Source organism: Gasterosteus aculeatus, chromosome 5, assembly GCF_964276395.1.
Source record: "Gasterosteus aculeatus chromosome 5, fGasAcu3.hap1.1, whole genome shotgun sequence".
Lineage (NCBI taxonomy): Eukaryota > Metazoa > Chordata > Actinopteri > Perciformes > Gasterosteidae > Gasterosteus > Gasterosteus aculeatus.
The window spans coordinates 16,443,411-16,462,502 of NC_135692.1; the positions used below are offsets into that span (position 1 = coordinate 16,443,411).

Genomic DNA, 19,092 nt, shown 5'->3' on the forward strand with positions numbered 1-19,092 from the left:
TTTTATTTCATTTTATTTAATAATTTAATATTTTTTATCTTATTATATTGTATATAATGTGTATCTTTTAATTCTATTTTCTTCCTTGTACATGTTGCTGCGACACCAAAATTTCCCTCTTGAGGGATCAATAAAGTATCTATCTATCTATCTATCTATCTTTTCCTTGAGTCTTCATTTTAGCTCTACTAAGAGCTGCCTTTCCTGAGGAAGAATATAGTTAAGGCGACCTCTGACCTTTCACCCTTTCTCATCTTTTAAGTATTGCTAATGCCACCCGGGACACCTGTTGTCTTGGCTCGGGCCACCGCATCCTGCTCAGCCGGTGTGATTAACTAATGCCATGTGTCACCTTTCAGCTTCACACACACTGCTACCAAGAGGCAACGGGATCTTAATCTGCCCCTCATGGAATTAATAAATACCTTTGATTATATACGTCAAATAGAAACTAGAAACTACACTGATGAGCAGTAAACTCAGAGATAAAAAGTCCAAATGTATGGATTTCATTTGCAGCAGATATTTTCTTTATTTTCCACATTGTTGTTATTGTCAAAGCAATGACGTTTTAACACCCACAACATTTAATGGCACTTAGGTCTCCACGAGAAGGCCACGAGAAAAGATGGACAATGCGTGATACGTGTGCTAAAAACAGTGATTACATAAAAAAAGACACTAAATAGTAGAAAACGCTACACATTCAAAATTCATTTCAGAGAGTTATGATCTAACCTGTTACATGTTCTGTTGAAAGCCTTATTCGACAATCCACAGCAACAATGTTCCAAATCAAGAACTGAAGATACATCACCACATTGAAGCTATGAACACGTTTCAAACAGGATTCACCATTTAAACCAGTTTGGGAACAAACAAAAGGCAAAGGAAAGAAAAGCACGGTGATGGACTCACTAGTATCACTGGTGTCACGTATGTGTGATGCAAAGCTGTGTTTCTACAGTCTCTGGTACACACAAAGAGACAAGCTTTACTTTTCCACTGAATTTGGATTTTCTTTACTTTAAAGCCTGTGAGTGGAGCGGGAGATAGTCGGGCGGGGGGGCTGTGAGGGGGTGAGGATGTATTTGTACCGGTACCCGGGGTGACCTTTTACCGCGGCGGTGGGTTTACAGATCGCAGTACTATTTATGGTAAAGAAATAAACCTTTAAACACTCTCTGATTGCAACTTCTTATGAGATGGCCGTTATTGATGGGATGTCTCTGTGCAGAGCAGAACAAATTAAGATCAAAGTAAAGTCCATAAACTGCCCCTCGGCAAGAGAAGGCGATAAAAGAATCGCTGAATGGATGGAAACAGCAGTGAATCTGAGGAGAGGCGCAACACGTGGGTCCTAAGCATTCGGCAGCCGCTCCTGACACACCTCCAGGGGCCGCTTGAACGCCCCCCTCCCGAAAACTTCGACGTTGCTCGCCAGCCAGGAAATCACGTTTCCGGGGACGTACGCGCTGCAGTTAGCCATGGACTGGACCTCCACCGGCTTCAGAACGCGGTCCCAGATGTTGACCTGGCTCAGCTCGCCCACAAACGCCTGACCAGCATCGAAGCGGCCGCCGACCACGTCCTGCGAGCGCCGTGAATGAGAAACAGCTTCAACAACGACGTAATCAACCGTTATCTTACTGGGGTAAAGGAAGAAGTCAGGGGGACTGTGGGTGTTGTCAAGACATTTCCCCTAAAAACAAGACACCCAGTATTTATAGGGCACCATCATCTGGTGACCATGAATGTCAGAACACTATGTCGAGAGTTCATCCCCTCTGGAAAGCAAAGGTCTGTTCATGATTTCACTAATAATGATCCATCCTTCGGTTGTTCCGAAAGGACATTTTATTCCAAGGCAAATCGGTTTTCATTTAAATGTTTAAAACAAACTTTAATTTAATTTGCTGCTTGTCTACAATGTCCTCAGATAAGAGCCGTCCTCAAATACTGATTTGATTACCACAAAACGTAACAGTCATTGATTGTCTCATTGTCGTCCATTTCTGAATAATGAACAAATTGTTCCAGAAGGGGACCTCAGCATCTACGGGCACCGACAGGCCTCCCATTACGGTATTAATCGTTCTGCCATGAAAACCTCATTACTGCTGCTGCTTCCTCACCTGTTCCTGCCCAAGGATGATGACCCCCCCGGGTTTGATGGGGTGCCAAGCGGCCAGGTTGTCGCCAGTTCCCAGCTTCCTCCCGTCCTGGTAAGCGTCCCACTGGCCGTCCCGTGTGGTCCAAGAGATGCAGATGTGGTGCCACATTCCATCCCGGACCTCCAATGGCAACTGGGCAACCTAATTGGTTCATGATACAATATTCTTAGCTGAGCTTCATTTTCATCACAAAACCATAAAGCCGTAGCAGATTTAGGAAACTCGCCTTGTCATTGATGAGCAACTCTATGGGGTTATTGCCCCATTCGATCAGCACTATCTCATTGGCTTGCCCCGGTACACCGTAAGAGAAAGGTGTGCCGATGCCTGGACTGGCACTGGACTTGATCCACATGCACAGAGTGAACGCGTACATCTCCGGCAGGCTCTTGGTGATGCGGCCGTACAGGTAGTTGGTCCTCTGGGGGAGGCACAGCTTGAACTGCTCCGGGGACTTGAAGTCTCCTCCTCCTGGCGAGAGACATGGAGACAGAGAGAGAGAGATAAACAGGTCTGTAAACAGGGAGATAACAGAATGTCCATGTCTGTCTCTGATCCATCAACTAGTGTATTCCCCTGAGTGCCTTTCTCGTCTCCTCTCCATTAGTGTATAATAGATAGAATGCTTTAGTCAGTCTTATATTTCTTGGTAGCAACATTGACTCATCATCTCATAACGACGTTTCATCTTCTATCTATACAGTTATGGTGAGTGGTGTCTTCCGTACATACCTTTCTCCAGCTCGCTGATCCTGTCCACCAGGGCGCTCAGCGTGCTCTCCGTCTTCAGCCTGTAAGCGGCCGTGGCATTGGAGAGCATGCTCTTCTCCTCCTCCAGGCTGCTGACTTTCTTCAGGAGCTGCTTCTCCAGCTCCCTGAGCCGCCGCTGCAGCAGGTCGCGGAGCTCACTGGGGAACGAGGCGCCGGATATGTTGGCGCGCAGATGCTGTTGCTGAGGAACAACGGAGAGGTCAACATGAGCAGGAAGTGCACCAAGGGGATGGAGGACAGGGAGACCCCCCCCACCCCCTGAGAGCTGCATCAGTCCATTGTTCGGTATAATATATAATACAATATAAGGTCTTCCAATCCTGTTATTAGATTAGTTTATTTGATTCAGTTTTAAACTCCCAATAAATGATCCCCAGCATGCCGCTCAATAGACTCATGAAGATTTGCTTAGTGTAACATGGACATAATAGTTAGTGCTCATTGATTTTAAAGTGCTGCGGTGTTACAAGAAAGGTCGAGGAAATGATCGCTGACTCGGGGGTTTAGGATAATGAAGTTTCCTTTATATAAAATTCTATTTGATTGAATATTTATTAAATAGCTTTTTTGAACATTTGAATGGATGATCATTTTAAATAAATCTCTTTTAAATATCACGTGTCCCGCAGGGTCACGCATACCCCCGTTTGAGAACCGCTGGTCTGGACCATTCATCTGATTCTCACAGAAACGTTCGGTGCGTAATGATTCTCGAAGGAACCGCTGACTTCTGAGTGAATCCACAAATCCGCTTCAGTCAAACCGTGCCTTTACGCACGCTTTTGGCGCAGACTGTGCCTTGCGCAACTGGTACCGACTTACCTCCAAATTCTCCAGCCGGTCCTTGAGTCCTTGCATGGTTTTTCCAAGACTATCGATGGAGTCATTTGGGTCTCTTGGAACGTCCCCCATTGTATTTTGCTTTTCTTTGCCCCAGGAAGCCCCTTTGTCGTACTTCCTGTCGTCGGTTGAGGCACAGAGGGACAGCTTGGTGGTTAGCTCGTTGATGGTGCCTATCTGCTTGGCAATGGTTTCTTTCTGCTGTAAGATGGTCTCTCGGAGCTGCATGACGGTATTCCTGAGCTCTTCCTCCTGGCTCCCGGCGTTCAGCTCCGGTAACAGAGTCACAGGGCAGCTGGAATCTCCGCTGAGGGGCACAGCCCGGCAGATGTATCGCTTCCCATCGTCCGCCTGGCCGCTCGGTAGTTGGCCGCCGCCAAGCGCGCAAACACACAACAATCCGCACAAGAGGAGCAACATGCCGGCGGCGTTCCCCCTAAAGGGAAAGGGTGCAGCCGGACACTAAACCCTAAACACTCGCCCTAAATCCCCTCGTGGTTTTAGTGCGTAAAAGTGTATAAGTCGGGCTAAACATCACGTATAACTATTTCTGCAGCGAAATGAAGACAATCCGATCATCGTGCCTCGCGCTCTAAGTCGCGTCCACTTATAGTAAGGAACTATTTATGGCGCAAACAGAGCGCAGCGTGCGGTGCTGATCGGACAGCTCCTCTACGTAAGAGGATTACCCCTGGAGAAGGTGCCCAGGAGGCTTCTGGATTGGCTGTTATAAGTTGACGTCACCGACAGGCTGGCCGAGCCATTTGTCGATGTATCTGTTGAGTTAAACAAGCAACGACGAGTGTCAGAGCTTCATCTCTGTTGTAAATTCAACATTCAATCCTGGTCAGAAAGCCCCCCAGCACACGTGTATGAAGAAAAAACGCCTTTGTTATATTTCAACAGTAAAAATTAGATCATGATGTGGATTTATTAATGTAAAAACATTGTATTGATATCATTTTAAAGCATGGATCTTGTTTGGTTTAAGAATTACAAAGAAAACGAAAGAATTTGTGTAACAGGGAATACATTAAATAAGTTGTCGAGAGAGAATGCGTTCATTTTTTAATTTATACAATATAAAATAGATAAACTAATCCAAATGCTATTATTGTATGTATCTCCACATATTGGTCCATTGATTGTAATACAGTAGCTATAATATTAACAATGATTTGGTGGGAAATCATTTAAACAATCGGCTGAGCAAAAAGGTGAGAATTCAAAGCCAAGAAGAGGCATAAAATTCTTATTTTGAGTTTATACTAGAATTAAGTAACACAGATTATTTAAGATTAAGATACAATATGACTTAAATATATTTGATTTAGTGTAATCTGGTCAATCAGATCGACACCTGAATACTGTAATAATAGTGATGTGAGTGATGACCTTTGACTGATTGATTTGAACACAGAGGCATTTAAGGCTTTAAACACATTAAAGACCAACACAAGACGATATCACAGTAGACCTTGATCCTTGTTATTCTATTTTTGCACATTTTTCCAATTGCAATATTCTTTTAACTTAGCTTATTATTTACCGAAAATATTGTCACTGTGACAAATAATGAAGTAAATTGGTGTAACATCGTTAAAGTCAATCAAATTCACTGGCAGGCGTGGAGTGTAATATCCTGGTCGTGATTTAATTATAAATCCCTGGAACACAAACATCCTTTTACTTCCTGTGCTGGTACATTTTACACCAGGATTCAGGGGCCTCAAAGGCATCTCAAGAGAAAGAGTTCTAGCCGTCAAAAACGTGACGAATCATTACGAACGCAGGTGAGTCTCTTCAGAGCAGAAACAGGATGTGATGGTAAACAATTAGCAGCAGCTGTGAAAGGTCAATAGAGCGTGCGGCGCAGACGGGAAGACTCACGGCTGTGCTTTGAACATCAAATCCCACCCGGTCATACTGGAAGTTTATGCTCTGCTTTTATTAACCGCACAATGTTCAAGTTTGAGCTTTTAAAAACAGCGAGGAACTCAGCTGAGCGGATTCTTATTTCCTATAAATTAACAAGCAGGAAAGAAAGAAAAACAGTTATTCAAGTGAGTCGAGCGCAATGAGGGTTATTAAGGTTAGCAGTCGCAAAGCGACTTTCTCATCAATGCATCACATCAAATCAACAGCAAGAAAGAACAGGAGAAAGGGGGCAGAAAGAAGCAGGATCTGGCAGCAGAGATTGACCATCAACACCTTCGGTTTGCTCGATTCAGAGCTCGCTTTCCAAAGCCGTGCAAACCAGTTCAATCATCAGCGCAAGACTCGCCCCGTTAAACCCAGAATGATTTACTCTGACATCACACCTTTCTTCTGCTTACCAGCCGACAAAGACAAAAGGTGTCTGTCCAATTCACACTGCAGCTGATTAGAAACCAGCCGCGGGAAGTCGAGGCATACACTGTTATAAGATTAGACATGTTCACATATCTGGTAGACTGCCTGGTCTGAGTCTTTTACTCATTTGTTGATTGGCCTGGTTCACAGAGAACATGTCCTCTATGGATTGACAGAGTTTGTGCACATGAAGGCTTTTAGATGCATGAATAGATTTCCAGTCTATTGTTGATTCCGTCTCAAGCAAAGTGCTCTTCTTTTCTATCTGAGGAATAATGATGCACGGGTGACGTGGTTTCATCATCGGGGCATCAGCAGACGCAGCGCTGAACCCCCCCCCCACCTTCCCCCCGCAAATCTAATGGACACATGAGTGGTTTTTGGAAAGCTGGAGAGCGAGTGTGTCATCCTCTCTCTCCTCTCAGAATACACAAAAAAGAGAGCACTAATGAAACAAATAGGACAGTGCAATAAGCCTGAGACAAACATCTCTTAGCAGATCATTATGTTTAGGGAACACACAGCCAGAATGAGAACGTCACATTGCATGTCAGATTACCTCGTGAATTCTTCATGACATTAACTTAAAGGAATATCTCGGGCTCTCGCCGCTGGTTTTGCTCGATAGAAGACGAAGGAGAATGAATACAAATCCATTAGTAAAGCATGTGGGCAGGAGACAGGCCAAGCTAGATACAGAGCATCTTTCAACCTGGCTTTATTATTAACAAAGCTACGGAAAAAAGACCCATGAGATATTTTTTCTGAAAAAGACAGACACTAATACTACTCATTGTGGTGACATTAAACTTTCAGCTAAAACCTTTAAAAAGATGATGAAAGGTGATAAGCTTTGACGATAGATAGATAGTCACTGATTTCCACACGCATGAAAGAAGGTGAAGAAAACTGTTTAGAGGATCAATGAAAACCAGAACAGCCTTAAATCTATATTACTTGGCAATCACCCCTTTTTTTTTCTAAGATTAAGCCATATCTTGATCTTTTCATGGCAACTGCATTAGCCCATGTTTGCCCACTCCAAGAAATGAAAAACAGCCTGGTGTTTTGTTGCACATAAAAATTGCCATTATGCTTGTTTGACTTTGAGCACAAACGATATCCAGTGCCCCCGGCTCCTTCCTTAGGCTGCCATCTTCTGGTAAATACAAGCCATGCATAACATGTATAACTAAAATAAATTAAAACAATAAATAAATAAACTGAATTCTCTGGCACTGTTATTCTATCGCACTGCCTGTCTCGCATTCCCTTGTATATTCCTATTAAAACTAATTTCTTCTTTCTTTTAAGTTGTCAGGTTGCAGAAAGTCCCTGTTCTTAATTTGTATTTGTTAAATTAGCACCATACTTTGACCTTTAATAACAACGAAAAAAAAGGGAATTTTTCACAACCTGGCAAAGTTCCTCTATAACTAATCTATACATCATAAAGCTACGAAAGGTTTAGTTCATCAAGTAATTAATTTGAAAGTACACCCGTAAACCACACCAACATGATAACACTCAACCGCAGGTCAAGACCCCTATAACAAACGTACTAGTCCCATAATTGGTAAAGTAAAGCTGGTTCTACCAGAAACAGTTTCAAACGGCCAAGTTGCGCCACATTTCTGCAGACGATGCGTTCACGCACAGTTCACCCGCAAAGTGACTTCCTTTGCTGAAGTCGCGGGAGCCGGAAGACCATCGAAAACGATGGTCATACATTCACACGCTTCCCTGTGTATCGTTCCGCGGGTACTAGAATAAATCACTCAACCATTTATTATGATCATCATTTTACGATAATAAAAACTATTGCATCACTCCTCCACATACGCGTCTCTTTGTTCAAACGGCATCACGCTGTTTTCGGGTATTGGGATTTAAAATGTGGTTCCCCCACCACGCGGAGGGATATCACGCGTCGTCTCCTGTCGCAGGACCCGAGCAGCGGTGCGAGAGCGGCGGTTACGGAGCGAGTCGTCGGTTCCCTCGCCGCGCTGCCGGGTACGTACAAATGGCTATTTTCGAATAAACTTTGGCGAAACAGGAGGCGTTTTTCAAAATCCTGCTGTACACGAATAACTTTTAAACAGACGTGCGTCTGCAAAAGGGGGCTTTGTCCCTGTTGCACAATTTAATTTTCAAGTTTGCCTGTAATGTAAAGGGATTCGCGAGCGCTTTCTTTCTTTTCGGAAAGCTAGCTCATTAGCTAACGGCTTTAAGCTTGTTCTGCAAATGAATATAAAATGGTGCCTGTTGTGAACGTCTTGGTCGGATGCATAAGCGTGCAGCACCGCCCAGCAATGTATTGGTTTTAGTCTTTGGCGCCAGAAAACCCGTTTTTAATTCACAAATATGAATGCAGTGCACAGAATTCTTGCTAGCCGGCGCTTGTTATGATGTCATCAAAGCGCGCCCGGCAGGAGGCATGTTTGTGGATCTGTAATTTCCGAAACCCTTTTTTTTGCTCTAATGCCTATTTTCTGGCTACATTTTCAGCAAATATTACTTTAACGTCTTAATTTAGATTAATTACATCGTGTGTGATTTTTTTTCTCGTGGAATCTCCGCAGGGTTCATGAGGTCCCAGTGAGATCTGTGCCGACTGCGATCTGACCCGTTCCCCACAGCAGCCCGCCCCATCTGCCACCATGGCCTTCGTGCCCGCGCCCAGTCCCACCGTGGTGGACCAGACCACCCTAATGAAGAAGTACCTGCAGTTTGTGGCCGCGCTCACCGACGCTAACACACGTGAGTTCATGGAGCTCGTAGTGTGTTGCTGGACATGAGTTAGTCCAGAGACACAAAACAGGCAGAAGGAGTTTTAAAAAAACAAATGTCTGCATTTAATGACATTTTTGTTTATTGGGTAGTGTACATTCATTCAGTACATGAAGGCAATTTGTAGTGAATTTGCTGTTCCCACAAAACGGTTTAATCAAACCTTGAAAGGCGTTTAGAGCCAGATGTTTTCCATTTCAGCATGGTATTGTTTTGCACTTTGCACATTTTATTCTCTAGATTACAATCAGTACTATATGCATTATTTTATTTTATATATTTATTTATATTTGTCATTTATTAAGTTATTTGTAGAATAGGAATTTATGCTAGTAGGAATCTAGTGAATTCCACAGAAATCAAACGGGTGTTAAAGCATTTCCTTTTCCTTTTAATAATCAAAGTAGCAAATTCTAATCACACCTTTCTCATACTAATTATATTCATACTATATACAGTTTTCCTCTGCTTAGTGTGAGCAAAATAGATAAGATGGCACTTGTGCTAAGCATGGGCGACGTGATGAGAGCGATATGCTTTAGTCCAGTCAAAGGTACGTGTGTCTGGGAGAGTGCTTGACTGTATGAGTGTGAAGACTTTGTGTGATTCTTGATGTACCTTTGAACAACCTGGATGATGAAAGTAAAACTGATAAGATCTGACCGTCCTTGCTCGGCACATGAAAGCAGCCGTGGGAAGTGAATCTATATTTGAAGGAAGTCTGATTAATGGTTACATTCTGTCCTTCAACTTCCAGCTGATGAAACTAAGTTAAAGATGATGCAGGAGGTCAGCGAAAACTTTGAGGTAAGTTGCTTATCTTCAGCATGCTGATGGATCCTCTGGGCGGGATTCATTTCCATCATCTCCTTTGATGTATATTAAGAATGTTAACAGATTCTGCATTGGTCCAGTTTGCTATGGATTTTTTAAGTTGTATCACACCCTGTGATATGTTTTTGATGGAAGTAAATAATCCTGCAGCATGGAAGAAAAATCTTCGTCAGAAATTGGCTGTGCATGGAAACACGAAGCCCGTATGCACCAAGCTACCTCATGAAATAACGTCTTGGAATTTAAATTTCAGAATGTGACATCTTCGCCTCAGTACTCCACCTTCCTGGAACACATTATCCCTCGCTTCCTCACGTTTCTTCAGGATGGAGAGGTGCAATTCCTGCAAGAAAAACCCACTCAAGTATGTGGTTTAAGACTGATGTCCTTCAATGTTCTAAAACTCTACAGACAGAAATCCAATGTGTCCTACATACGGTTTTGTTCACAGACACTAGTTTGTCAGAAATAAATCAAATCGAGATAACGTTCTCAAAAAGTTATAATCTTGTACACCAACGTTTGAGTAAATCAATCATGGTTTGATACGTTACATTAACATATTGTCCTTTTTTTCCCAGCAATTGAGGAAGCTGGTGTTGGAAATCATCCACCGCATTCCAACAAATGAACACCTTCGTCCACACACAAAGAACGTCCTGTCGGTGATGTTCCGCTTCCTAGAGGTAGAGTACTTATATTTTACGTTTTATCATGTTTTGTATCATTCAGTTGCTCTATATCTTTTTCCACTTGTGGTGGATTGGCTTTACTTTGTAACACTTCATCCGATCAATATTAACCACTTCCCAAAAGCTGCAACTTGTTGTAGTCATGCTTTTTTTTCTTCATTAGATGCTTTATGTATGAGTTATAAAATAGTGGGGTTACTAGTGGCGCCATTGGGAAACAGGGAGAATTGTCTAATGTGCAATCATTCACTTTTTGTTCTTTTTGCTTCTTCTTTTTTTACAGATTGAAAATGAGGAAAATGTGCTGATATGCCTTCGCATCATTATTGAGCTACACAAACAGTTTCGGCCGCCAATTTCTCAGGAGGTGAGAATGGCGCCTTGACTCTTGAAGAGTTAGTGAGTTGTGAAATAATTTTCACAGAGGAGAGCTATACTTCCCTGTACTTTAGAAGCATTTTGTTTTCATTAGGCCGGTGAGAGTCATTCATTCTAAAAAGGAGTTGAAACATTGGGCTATTTTCTTGAGGTCCTGGTTTAGCATGTTCTCCACATTCTTCTCTTCTCAGATTCATCACTTTCTGGACTTTGTGAAGCAGATTTACAAAGACCTTCCAAAAGTAGTTGTGAGTACAACCTTCCTAGCCGCTGGCTTTGCTCTCCGTTAGAATCGTTTGGTTCCGATTTGCTCAGCCTTCCCACCTGTATTCCACCAGGCCAGGTACTTTGAGAACCCGCAGGTGATCGCAGAGAACACGGTTCCCTCCCCGGAAATGGTCGGGATGATCACGTCGGTGTTGGTAAAGACCGCGCCTGAGAGGGAGGACAGCGAAACCCGAACCGTAAGCTCAATCCAGCAGTTTACAGGAGTTCATGTTTTACATGCAGACTGCAGCACCGCCTACAACCACAGGATGGGAGTACTGCTCCGTGTTGCTGCTCCTCACTGGAGAAACCACAAAATGCCCTTTTAATAGAACATAGTTTCCAGCAAATCTTCAGCATTGTTTTTATAGCTAAACATTTTAAAACTATTATGCCGGTTTAACACGATGCAGTGCTGAGTTTGTCTCATCAACTGTCATTCAGATTTAGTATTTAACAAAGAGTGTATCTTGACATCTAAAAATAAAGTGACATCTTCTCATGAAATGTACAATTACCGATCAGGATTAAAATCCTCTGATAGGATACATCCCCATGTCTGTCACAATCGCTTGTGTTTTAAGGCTCCAGCTATAGAAAGGTGTAGCTGGTGTCCAGCATTCACCTCGGCCAGTTGTTTGTCATCCTAATTGGATTTCTCCCTTTGTTTCTGCCTCCAGCACACCATCATCCCACGGGGGTCCTTGTCCCTCAAGGTGCTCGCAGAGCTGCCTATCATCGTTGTGCTGATGTATCAGGTCAGCGACACAATCCTGCCTTCTCTAAATGTAACCATCACACGGTAACGTGGAATCAATAAGTGAAAAGAAACGTGTAAATCTGCTTTTATCTAAAAGAGATTGCAATTTTACGTTCAACGGTGAATTGAAAACAAATTTGGGTCAACAAAATAAGTAAAAGACTTCCATTTTTAGGGTGAAACATTTCGTTGGCTTCGACTGAATTCTGACTACTGAGTTCTTGTATCTTGGAATCTGTCACTGAGGCAATAATGTTTTTTTCTGCTCTGTCCCCTCAGTTATATAAGCTGAACATCCACAATGTCGTATCAGAGTTTGTGCCCCTCATCATGAACACCATCATGCTCCAGGTGTCTCCCCAGGCCAGGTGAGATGTGTGCGTGTGTGTGTGTGTGTTCCCCTTTAACAAAGTTCATTTTTTGACGGCCATCTATGTGATTCGGGGCGCGTTTAATTGGATGGCATCTTCCCACCGAGTTGCTGATGACACTTTGCCTGCCAAATTTAAAACTTTAAATCTATTTTGGAAAGAAAGAATAGTAGAGGTTGCCGTGGCAGGAGGTGACACTTCTCAGTGTGGGAAGAGACTTGTGTTAAGCAATTGAAACCGGGAGAAATGGAGCGCAGTGAATTTGGAAAGAATGCCTCTGCAGTCTCTGGCAGGTATAAAGAGACTATCTTCCTTCAGGGAAGGAACAGCTGTGACACAAACCAGCAAGTCACCCATGAAGAACGAGTTCCACATGTAGTACACCCGAAATGTGTCTCAACCTCCATAATTGCCACCTACTGCAGGTGCACAACATCGTTACTGTCTTTGATGGGACTAACTAGCCTCTACGTGTATATCGTGCTGCTTCCCTTTCAGGCAACACAAGCTTTATAACAAGGAGCTGTACGCAGACTTCATTGCTGCCCAGATCAAGACTCTGTCCTTCCTAGCCTACATCATCCGAATCTACCAGGTACACCTGTGCTGGCTGTTGAATTCCATTGTTTCAACAATGCGTCCTCTTGTCAAGCTCGGTGTAAAATGAACGGCCAGCAAAGATCCCGACAACGTGACGACAAGTATGTCAGGCAGACACATTGTGAAGGATTATTATATTATCGTAGGTGTCTGTTTATTGGCAGAGCGTAACGTAATGTGCTCACTGGTATGGAGACGGAAAAGCTCAGAATAAAGAAAAAAAGACATTCAATGTTCCCTCCAACATTTAGCCTAATTTGACTCTGTTCTGATTATTATTATTATTATTATTTCTGCAGAGTGTAGCTCGCCTCCGTATCGACTAACCTGAAGAGTGAATTGTGCTTTTCCTCATGTGTGTGTGTAAATATCAGGACCTGGTGGGGAAGTACTCTCAGCAGATGGTAAAGGGAATGCTGCAGCTGCTGACCAACTGCCCGTCTGAGACGGCTCACCTCCGCAAGGAGCTGCTCATCGCAGCCAAGCACATCCTCACCACCGACCTGCGGAGCCGTATGTGGACTCACGCACAATGTGCACGTAGACTAGTGTGAAACAGGAACATTAGAAGGCTGAGGGTTTAAACTGTTTTATTTTAAATAGTGGGTCATATTTTCTTTTAGATATTTGTATAGTCTTTTCTTCCCGGTCATTACAGCACACATTCTTGCCAAGTTGCATTTCATTGTTAAAATATATACGAGCCTCATTTTGATTCGGTGTCTGAGCGGTTGAAAGTGAGACCGAACGAAAAGGAGTAAAAACCCATCGGTGAACTTTTGAGAACACGATACACATCTTCGATGGATTTCTTCACTTTTCTGCTTCGGCGGCTCAAATCCTTTTCTGTGATTCAGCCCAATTTTGGCGAGAGATTTGACATGTGAGGTTGAAGAAAGCTGTTCTCTTGCTGCCGAAGCCAGAAAAAGAGCATTGACACAATAACTATTCTTAACGTGTGTTTTATTATACATTCGTTTTATTTATTGCATCCAACGTGTGTTTTTCATGAATCATGCCATAAAACCCTGTTTTGTTTTTTTGTATTTCAGAGTTCATACCTTGTATGGACAAACTCTTCGATGAATCCATCCTGATCGGTTCTGGTTATACCGCTCGGGAGACTCTGAGGTGAGTTTTGTGTGATCTTGCCACCGTCGCCCGTGTGGTCATTCGATTCCCTCGGCATCGGATCCCATCTCTCTCTCTCTCTCTCTCTCTCTCTCTCTTTCTCTCTCTCTGTCTGGTGGGTGACTGCTCAGCCGGTGCCTGTTAACCGGCGTAATAATCATGCCGTTCTCAGTTCTGCTGGAAACTCACGAAACAGACGAGCTACCTCCTGCGCTGTCGGGTTGTCATGTACACCGGCATCTCCGGAGGGCAGGTAGTCGGAACAAAAGCTTGTTGACCCTCTTCAGACGGCCAACTGGCTCCCCGATCAACTTAATATCTGTCATTTTACATTAGTACGACATAAGACACGATGCAGTTGGCTAAGACCCGACAGGACCATCAGTGTGTGTCTCTCTCTCTCTCACAAAGTCAAGCCATCGCTAACTGCCCCTGATTACGGGCGGGGGCACTGACCTTTCTCCGCTTATCACGACTCTTGTCATCATCCTGCTCCATTCTGCTGTCACAGTCACACGTGTCCGTTTCTCACCAGACCGTTGGCCTACAGCACACTAGCAGACCTGGTGCACCACGTCCGTCAGAACCTGCCCCTGACGGATCTCTCCCTAGCCGTGCAGCTCTTCGCCAAAAACATTGACGACGAGTCGCTTCCCAGCAACATCCAGACCATGTCCTGCAAGCTGCTGCTCAACCTGGTGGACTGCATTCGCTCAAAGTCCGAGCAGGAGAACGGCAACGGGCGGGACATCCTGATGAGGATGCTGGAGGTGGGCGTCGTCTTACTTGCATCTCTGATCCGCGCAGAAGATAAACCGTTGAAGGTTACTTGCACGTTGATTAGACACGCAAAGTCATTCTTCCCTCTTTCTTCCCCCATAAATCAGGTGTTTGTGCTGAAGTTTCACACCATTGCGCGTTACCAGCTCGTCTCCATCTTCAAAAAGTGCAAGCCTCAGTCGGAGATGGGTGTGGTGGACCCGGGGGTGTTGCCCGGGGTGCCGGCCACACCCACCCCCTCCACCACCCCGGCCATTCAGCCTCCGGCTCCCGCCACGCCCGTCCCCGCGCCGCCCGCGCCCCCGACCGCGTCCCTCGACCGAGGCGGCGAGAAGGAAGACAAGCAAACCTTTCAGGTGACGGACTGCCGCAGCTTGGTCAAGACGCTGGTGTGCGGCGTGAAGACGATCACTTGGGGCATCACGTCCTGCAAGGCCCCAGGAGGTGAGATGACACGGACGCACGCTCCACACAGCAGCAAGTTACACATCCGATGCAATGATGAAGCAATGATTTGCTTGATTGAATCTCTTCTCTTTCCCAGAGGCTCAATTTATTCCTAACAAGCAGCTTCAGCCGAAGGAGACACAAATCTACATTAAGCTGGTGAAATACGCCATGCAGGCCTTGGACATCTACCAGGTACGGCGAAAGTTCTCCACCGTCACCACAAATAATAAACAGAGGATGTATTTGAGTTACATCCAACAACAGCCCGATGTAACAGCACGAGTCCCTCCCGACCAGGTCCAGGTTGCCAATAACCAGCAGACGTACATCAGGGTGGCCAACTGTCAGACTGTACGCATGAAGGAGGAGAAGGAGGTTCTGGAGCACTTTGCCGGGGTCTTCACCATGATGAACCCGCTCACATTCAAGGAGATCTTTCAGACGACCGTGCCGTACATGGTGGAGAGGATCTCCAAAAACTACGCGCTGCAGGTACGTGACCTGATCAGTGTTGTCTCACGGTTGACATGTTTTTCTGATGGTTAGATACTTAAATATGTATTATAAGGTTGTCCGTCTTAACCCATCACAAGATAGAATTCCATTTCATATATCCCGTCCTCTTCCCAGATTGTGGCCAATTCTTTCCTGGCCAACTTGTCGACCTCAGCACTATTCGCCACCATCCTGGTGGAGTATCTTCTCGAGCGGCTCCCAGAGATGGGCTCCAATGTTGAGCTCTCAAACCTTTACCTGAAGCTCTTCAAACTAGTATTTGGCTCAGTGTCGCTGTTTGCTGCTGAAAACGAACAGATGCTCAAGGTAAGTGGAGGTTGTGTGTGTGTGTGTGTTTTTTGTGATGCTAGTTTTTTTATTTTCATCTAATATGAGGGTCCCTGTTTCCTCAGCCACACCTCCACAAGATAGTGAACAGCTCCATGGAGCTCGCCCAATCGGCCAAGGAACCCTACAACTACTTCCTGCTTCTCCGAGCACTCTTCCGTTCCATTGGTGGAGGCAGCCATGACCTGCTCTACCAGGAGTTCCTGCCCCTTCTCCCTAACCTGCTTCAAGGTAAAGCCTCACTCACCATTACTCTGAATGAAAATTTGTATTTGGCAAGTGTGGGGAAGAAGATACCCCTCCCTCCAGTACGTTCTCCCTAACGTCTCATGCTTTCAGGTCTCAACATGCTGCAGAGTGGCCTCCACAAGCAGCACATGAAGGATCTCTTTGTGGAGTTGTGCTTGACGGTGCCGGTGCGTCTGAGCTCCTTGCTGCCCTACTTGCCCATGCTAATGGATCCGCTGGTGTCGGCCCTCAACGGCTCTCAGACTCTGGTCAGCCAGGGCCTTCGCACTCTGGAGCTGTGTGTGGACAACCTGCAGCCCGACTTCCTCTACGACCACATTCAGCCTGTCAGGGCCGAGCTCATGCAGGTGGATTTCCTCTTCTTCTCCTTATCATGTCCAATGCGATGTTGAATGATCTGCTTGGCAGGATGCAAACGTTATTAATTTAAATCCACCAATTAAATCATTCTCTTAATAGCGCATATCTGCCCTCTAGTGGTCAACAGTGGACATGGCAATATGTGCTGAACCCTTACCTGGTTTGTCATTGCAGTAGCTCATTATTAATAATATAATCAAGTTTTCAGATGGATATTATATTATGACTTTTATGACGGCTATCCTTATTCCGTAGCTCGTACTTTCCAGCTACGTATTTCTTTTCTCACCAGTTCTCCAACGGTGAGCTTACGATGGTTCTCCTTCTCGTCCCGCGTTGCAGGCCCTGTGGCGTACCCTCCGTAACCCGGCCGAGAGCATCTCTCACGTAGCGTACCGGGTGCTGGGGAAGTTTGGCGGCAGCAACAGGAAGATGCTGAAGGAGTCCCAGAGGCTGCATTACGTGGTGACTGAGGTCCAGGGGCCCAGCATCAAGGCGGAGTTCACTGACTGCAAGGCGTCCATACAGCTACCCATGGAGAAGGTCAGGGCACGCCGCTTCCCTCTAAGTAGTCTGCAGAACTCTGAGGAGTTGAATTTACTCTGTTACATTTCCTGAAATCCGACTGCAGACCTTTTTATACCCCTCCTCACCTTTTATATTGCAGTTTTAGAGAGAGAATTAATCGTGAAAGAGCTTGATATTCCCCATTATTGTGCTCCTCTGAGAGCTATATGTCCTTGTCAGGGGGGTTGTGAGAGTGTGAGCGAGTGAGGAGATATGAGTGTCTTCCAGGTAATTAAATTCATCTCCCGTTTCTCCTCCCTACCCCCAGTCAGTAATCATCAATCTAGTGCGGGCCACCATGACGGCATTATTTGCTCTCACTAATGGCTGCGCCTTCTTTCTGGCGATCCATCTGTGTGTTTGCCGTCATCACAGCAGCAGCCAGGACACACAGACTCCCCCACGCTGCACACCCACATGCACGGGCTGCATAGTTAGTCATGAGTAGTAGTCACATTGAGGGGAGGGGGGGACTTCAAAGTGCTGTTTGGTGAATAGAAAGATGGAATAACAGCTTTAAGCATTAGGTTGAGCCTGGGCTGGCATCTGAGCAGCATACATTTCTTCTTCTCTTCGGCTGTTTTTTTCTTCCACTATTACTGTCCTCGTAAAATGCTTGAGTGGGAAGTTTACATTGAAAATATTTCTACTAGTAATAGAGAACTTAAGAATCTCAGTCCTGACAGAAATATCCTAATTCACTGACGGATCTACAACTCAATCCTGCCCCCTGCCCCCCCCCCCCCCCCCCCCCCCCCTCACACTCTCATCCTCCTCCTCGTCTCCTCTTTGTCCTGAGTGGCACTAATTAGTTCATTTTCTCCATTTTAAGTGCCGGGCTGCTGTGGCTTGTCAGCCAATAATGTAGCTATCATAATGACCTTTGCTTGTCCAGATGGCGCCTTGTGTTACTTCATGCAAATTAATCACATTTAACCGCTGTTCATTTCCCATATTAATAATATGGAATGTTGGCATTCTGCAAAACTTTTCAGTCTGAAATGTAAGATGCTGAGGATTTGTACGTGGCATGTATTCCCCTCAAGGCGATCGAGACGGCCCTCGACTGTCTGAAGAGCGCCAACACGGAGCCGTACTACAGACGGCAGGCCTGGGAGGTCATTAAGTGCTTCCTGGTGGCCATGACCAGCCTGGATGACAACAAGCACGCTCTCTACCAGCTCCTGTCGCATCCCAAGTGAGTCCACGCTCTCCGGGGGAACCGCCCAGCACATTGTCTCACCCCCACCTGCTGACATGCACTGCTTTCACCCCCCCCCCCCCGCCCCGGTCACGTATCCGCCACACCGCCTCATCAATTCCACCTCAAGCGGGACTTGCTAATTACACTCACAGCCGCCTCCCTCCCAGTGGCGGTTCTTCACTGCGAGGCGGAGACACATACAGGAAGGAGGGGGGGGGGGGTGCAAGCTGGGTTAGTCACATTACCATCATTGATCCCCGGGCTAATTGAGTCCCCCCCTGTCTGTTTATGCTGCGCCGTGGCCCCCACACCCGCCTGACATCAGGCATCCACATGAATACGTCTCGGTGGGGATAATGAAGTGTGTCAGTTATGATCAGGGGGCGGGCTCCCTCCCCATGCGAGATGTCTCCCTTCTCTCTCTCTCTCTCTCCCTCCAAAGATGTTCTACCTCTTTTATTTTCTCTTTCCGCCTTTAACTTTTCCCTGCCTCAGTATCGGGACACTGTAAAAGAACCCGTTTGCTTCTCAAAATGTCAACCGGGGAGAATGCAGAAGTGTTCAGAGTGGCAGACCCCCCCGGATGAGTGAAGGGCAATCTATCTGACATTCTCTCAGCTGCCCTCCCCCCCACATCCTCCACTTTTCCCTCTTTTAAAAGGCAATAATGGAATGAAGC

The 19,092-nt window shown here is 45.4% G+C and overlaps 2 protein-coding genes across 3 annotated transcripts in view; one reads left to right on the forward strand and one right to left on the reverse strand.

Moving 5' to 3' along the window:
• Positions 1-507: 507 nt before the first annotated feature.
• On the reverse strand, positions 508-4,487 carry nptx2b (neuronal pentraxin IIb). Its single transcript, XM_040177430.2, has 5 exons — positions 3,768-4,487; positions 2,907-3,126; positions 2,401-2,645; positions 2,136-2,315; positions 508-1,591 (listed from the first exon to the last, which is right to left on the reverse strand). Exons 1-5 carry the CDS (start codon positions 4,203-4,205, stop codon positions 1,361-1,363), a joined length of 1,314 nt encoding a protein of 437 aa, XP_040033364.1. The 5' UTR covers positions 4,206-4,487; the 3' UTR covers positions 508-1,360.
• Positions 4,488-7,829: 3,342 nt separating this feature from the next.
• Positions 7,830-19,092, forward strand: part of trrap (transformation/transcription domain-associated protein) — a 56,933-nt gene continuing 45,670 nt past the window's right edge. For both annotated transcript variants that reach the window (XM_078102587.1, XM_078102588.1), the window contains exons 1-22: positions 7,830-8,150; positions 8,720-8,897; positions 9,685-9,734; positions 10,015-10,125; positions 10,343-10,447; positions 10,737-10,820; positions 11,023-11,079; positions 11,170-11,295; positions 11,779-11,856; positions 12,138-12,226; positions 12,728-12,824; positions 13,204-13,342; positions 13,882-13,960; positions 14,496-14,730; positions 14,848-15,184; positions 15,285-15,382; positions 15,488-15,682; positions 15,821-16,012; positions 16,099-16,264; positions 16,373-16,629; positions 16,985-17,185; positions 18,256-18,407. In XM_078102587.1, the coding sequence (XP_077958713.1) occupies positions 8,798-8,897; positions 9,685-9,734; positions 10,015-10,125; positions 10,343-10,447; positions 10,737-10,820; positions 11,023-11,079; positions 11,170-11,295; positions 11,779-11,856; positions 12,138-12,226; positions 12,728-12,824; positions 13,204-13,342; positions 13,882-13,960; positions 14,496-14,730; positions 14,848-15,184; positions 15,285-15,382; positions 15,488-15,682; positions 15,821-16,012; positions 16,099-16,264; positions 16,373-16,629; positions 16,985-17,185; positions 18,256-18,407 (2,948 nt within the window). In that variant the 5' untranslated portion in view covers positions 7,830-8,150; positions 8,720-8,797. The remainder of the gene's footprint in view (positions 8,151-8,719; positions 8,898-9,684; positions 9,735-10,014; positions 10,126-10,342; positions 10,448-10,736; positions 10,821-11,022; positions 11,080-11,169; positions 11,296-11,778; positions 11,857-12,137; positions 12,227-12,727; positions 12,825-13,203; positions 13,343-13,881; positions 13,961-14,495; positions 14,731-14,847; positions 15,185-15,284; positions 15,383-15,487; positions 15,683-15,820; positions 16,013-16,098; positions 16,265-16,372; positions 16,630-16,984; positions 17,186-18,255; positions 18,408-19,092) is intronic.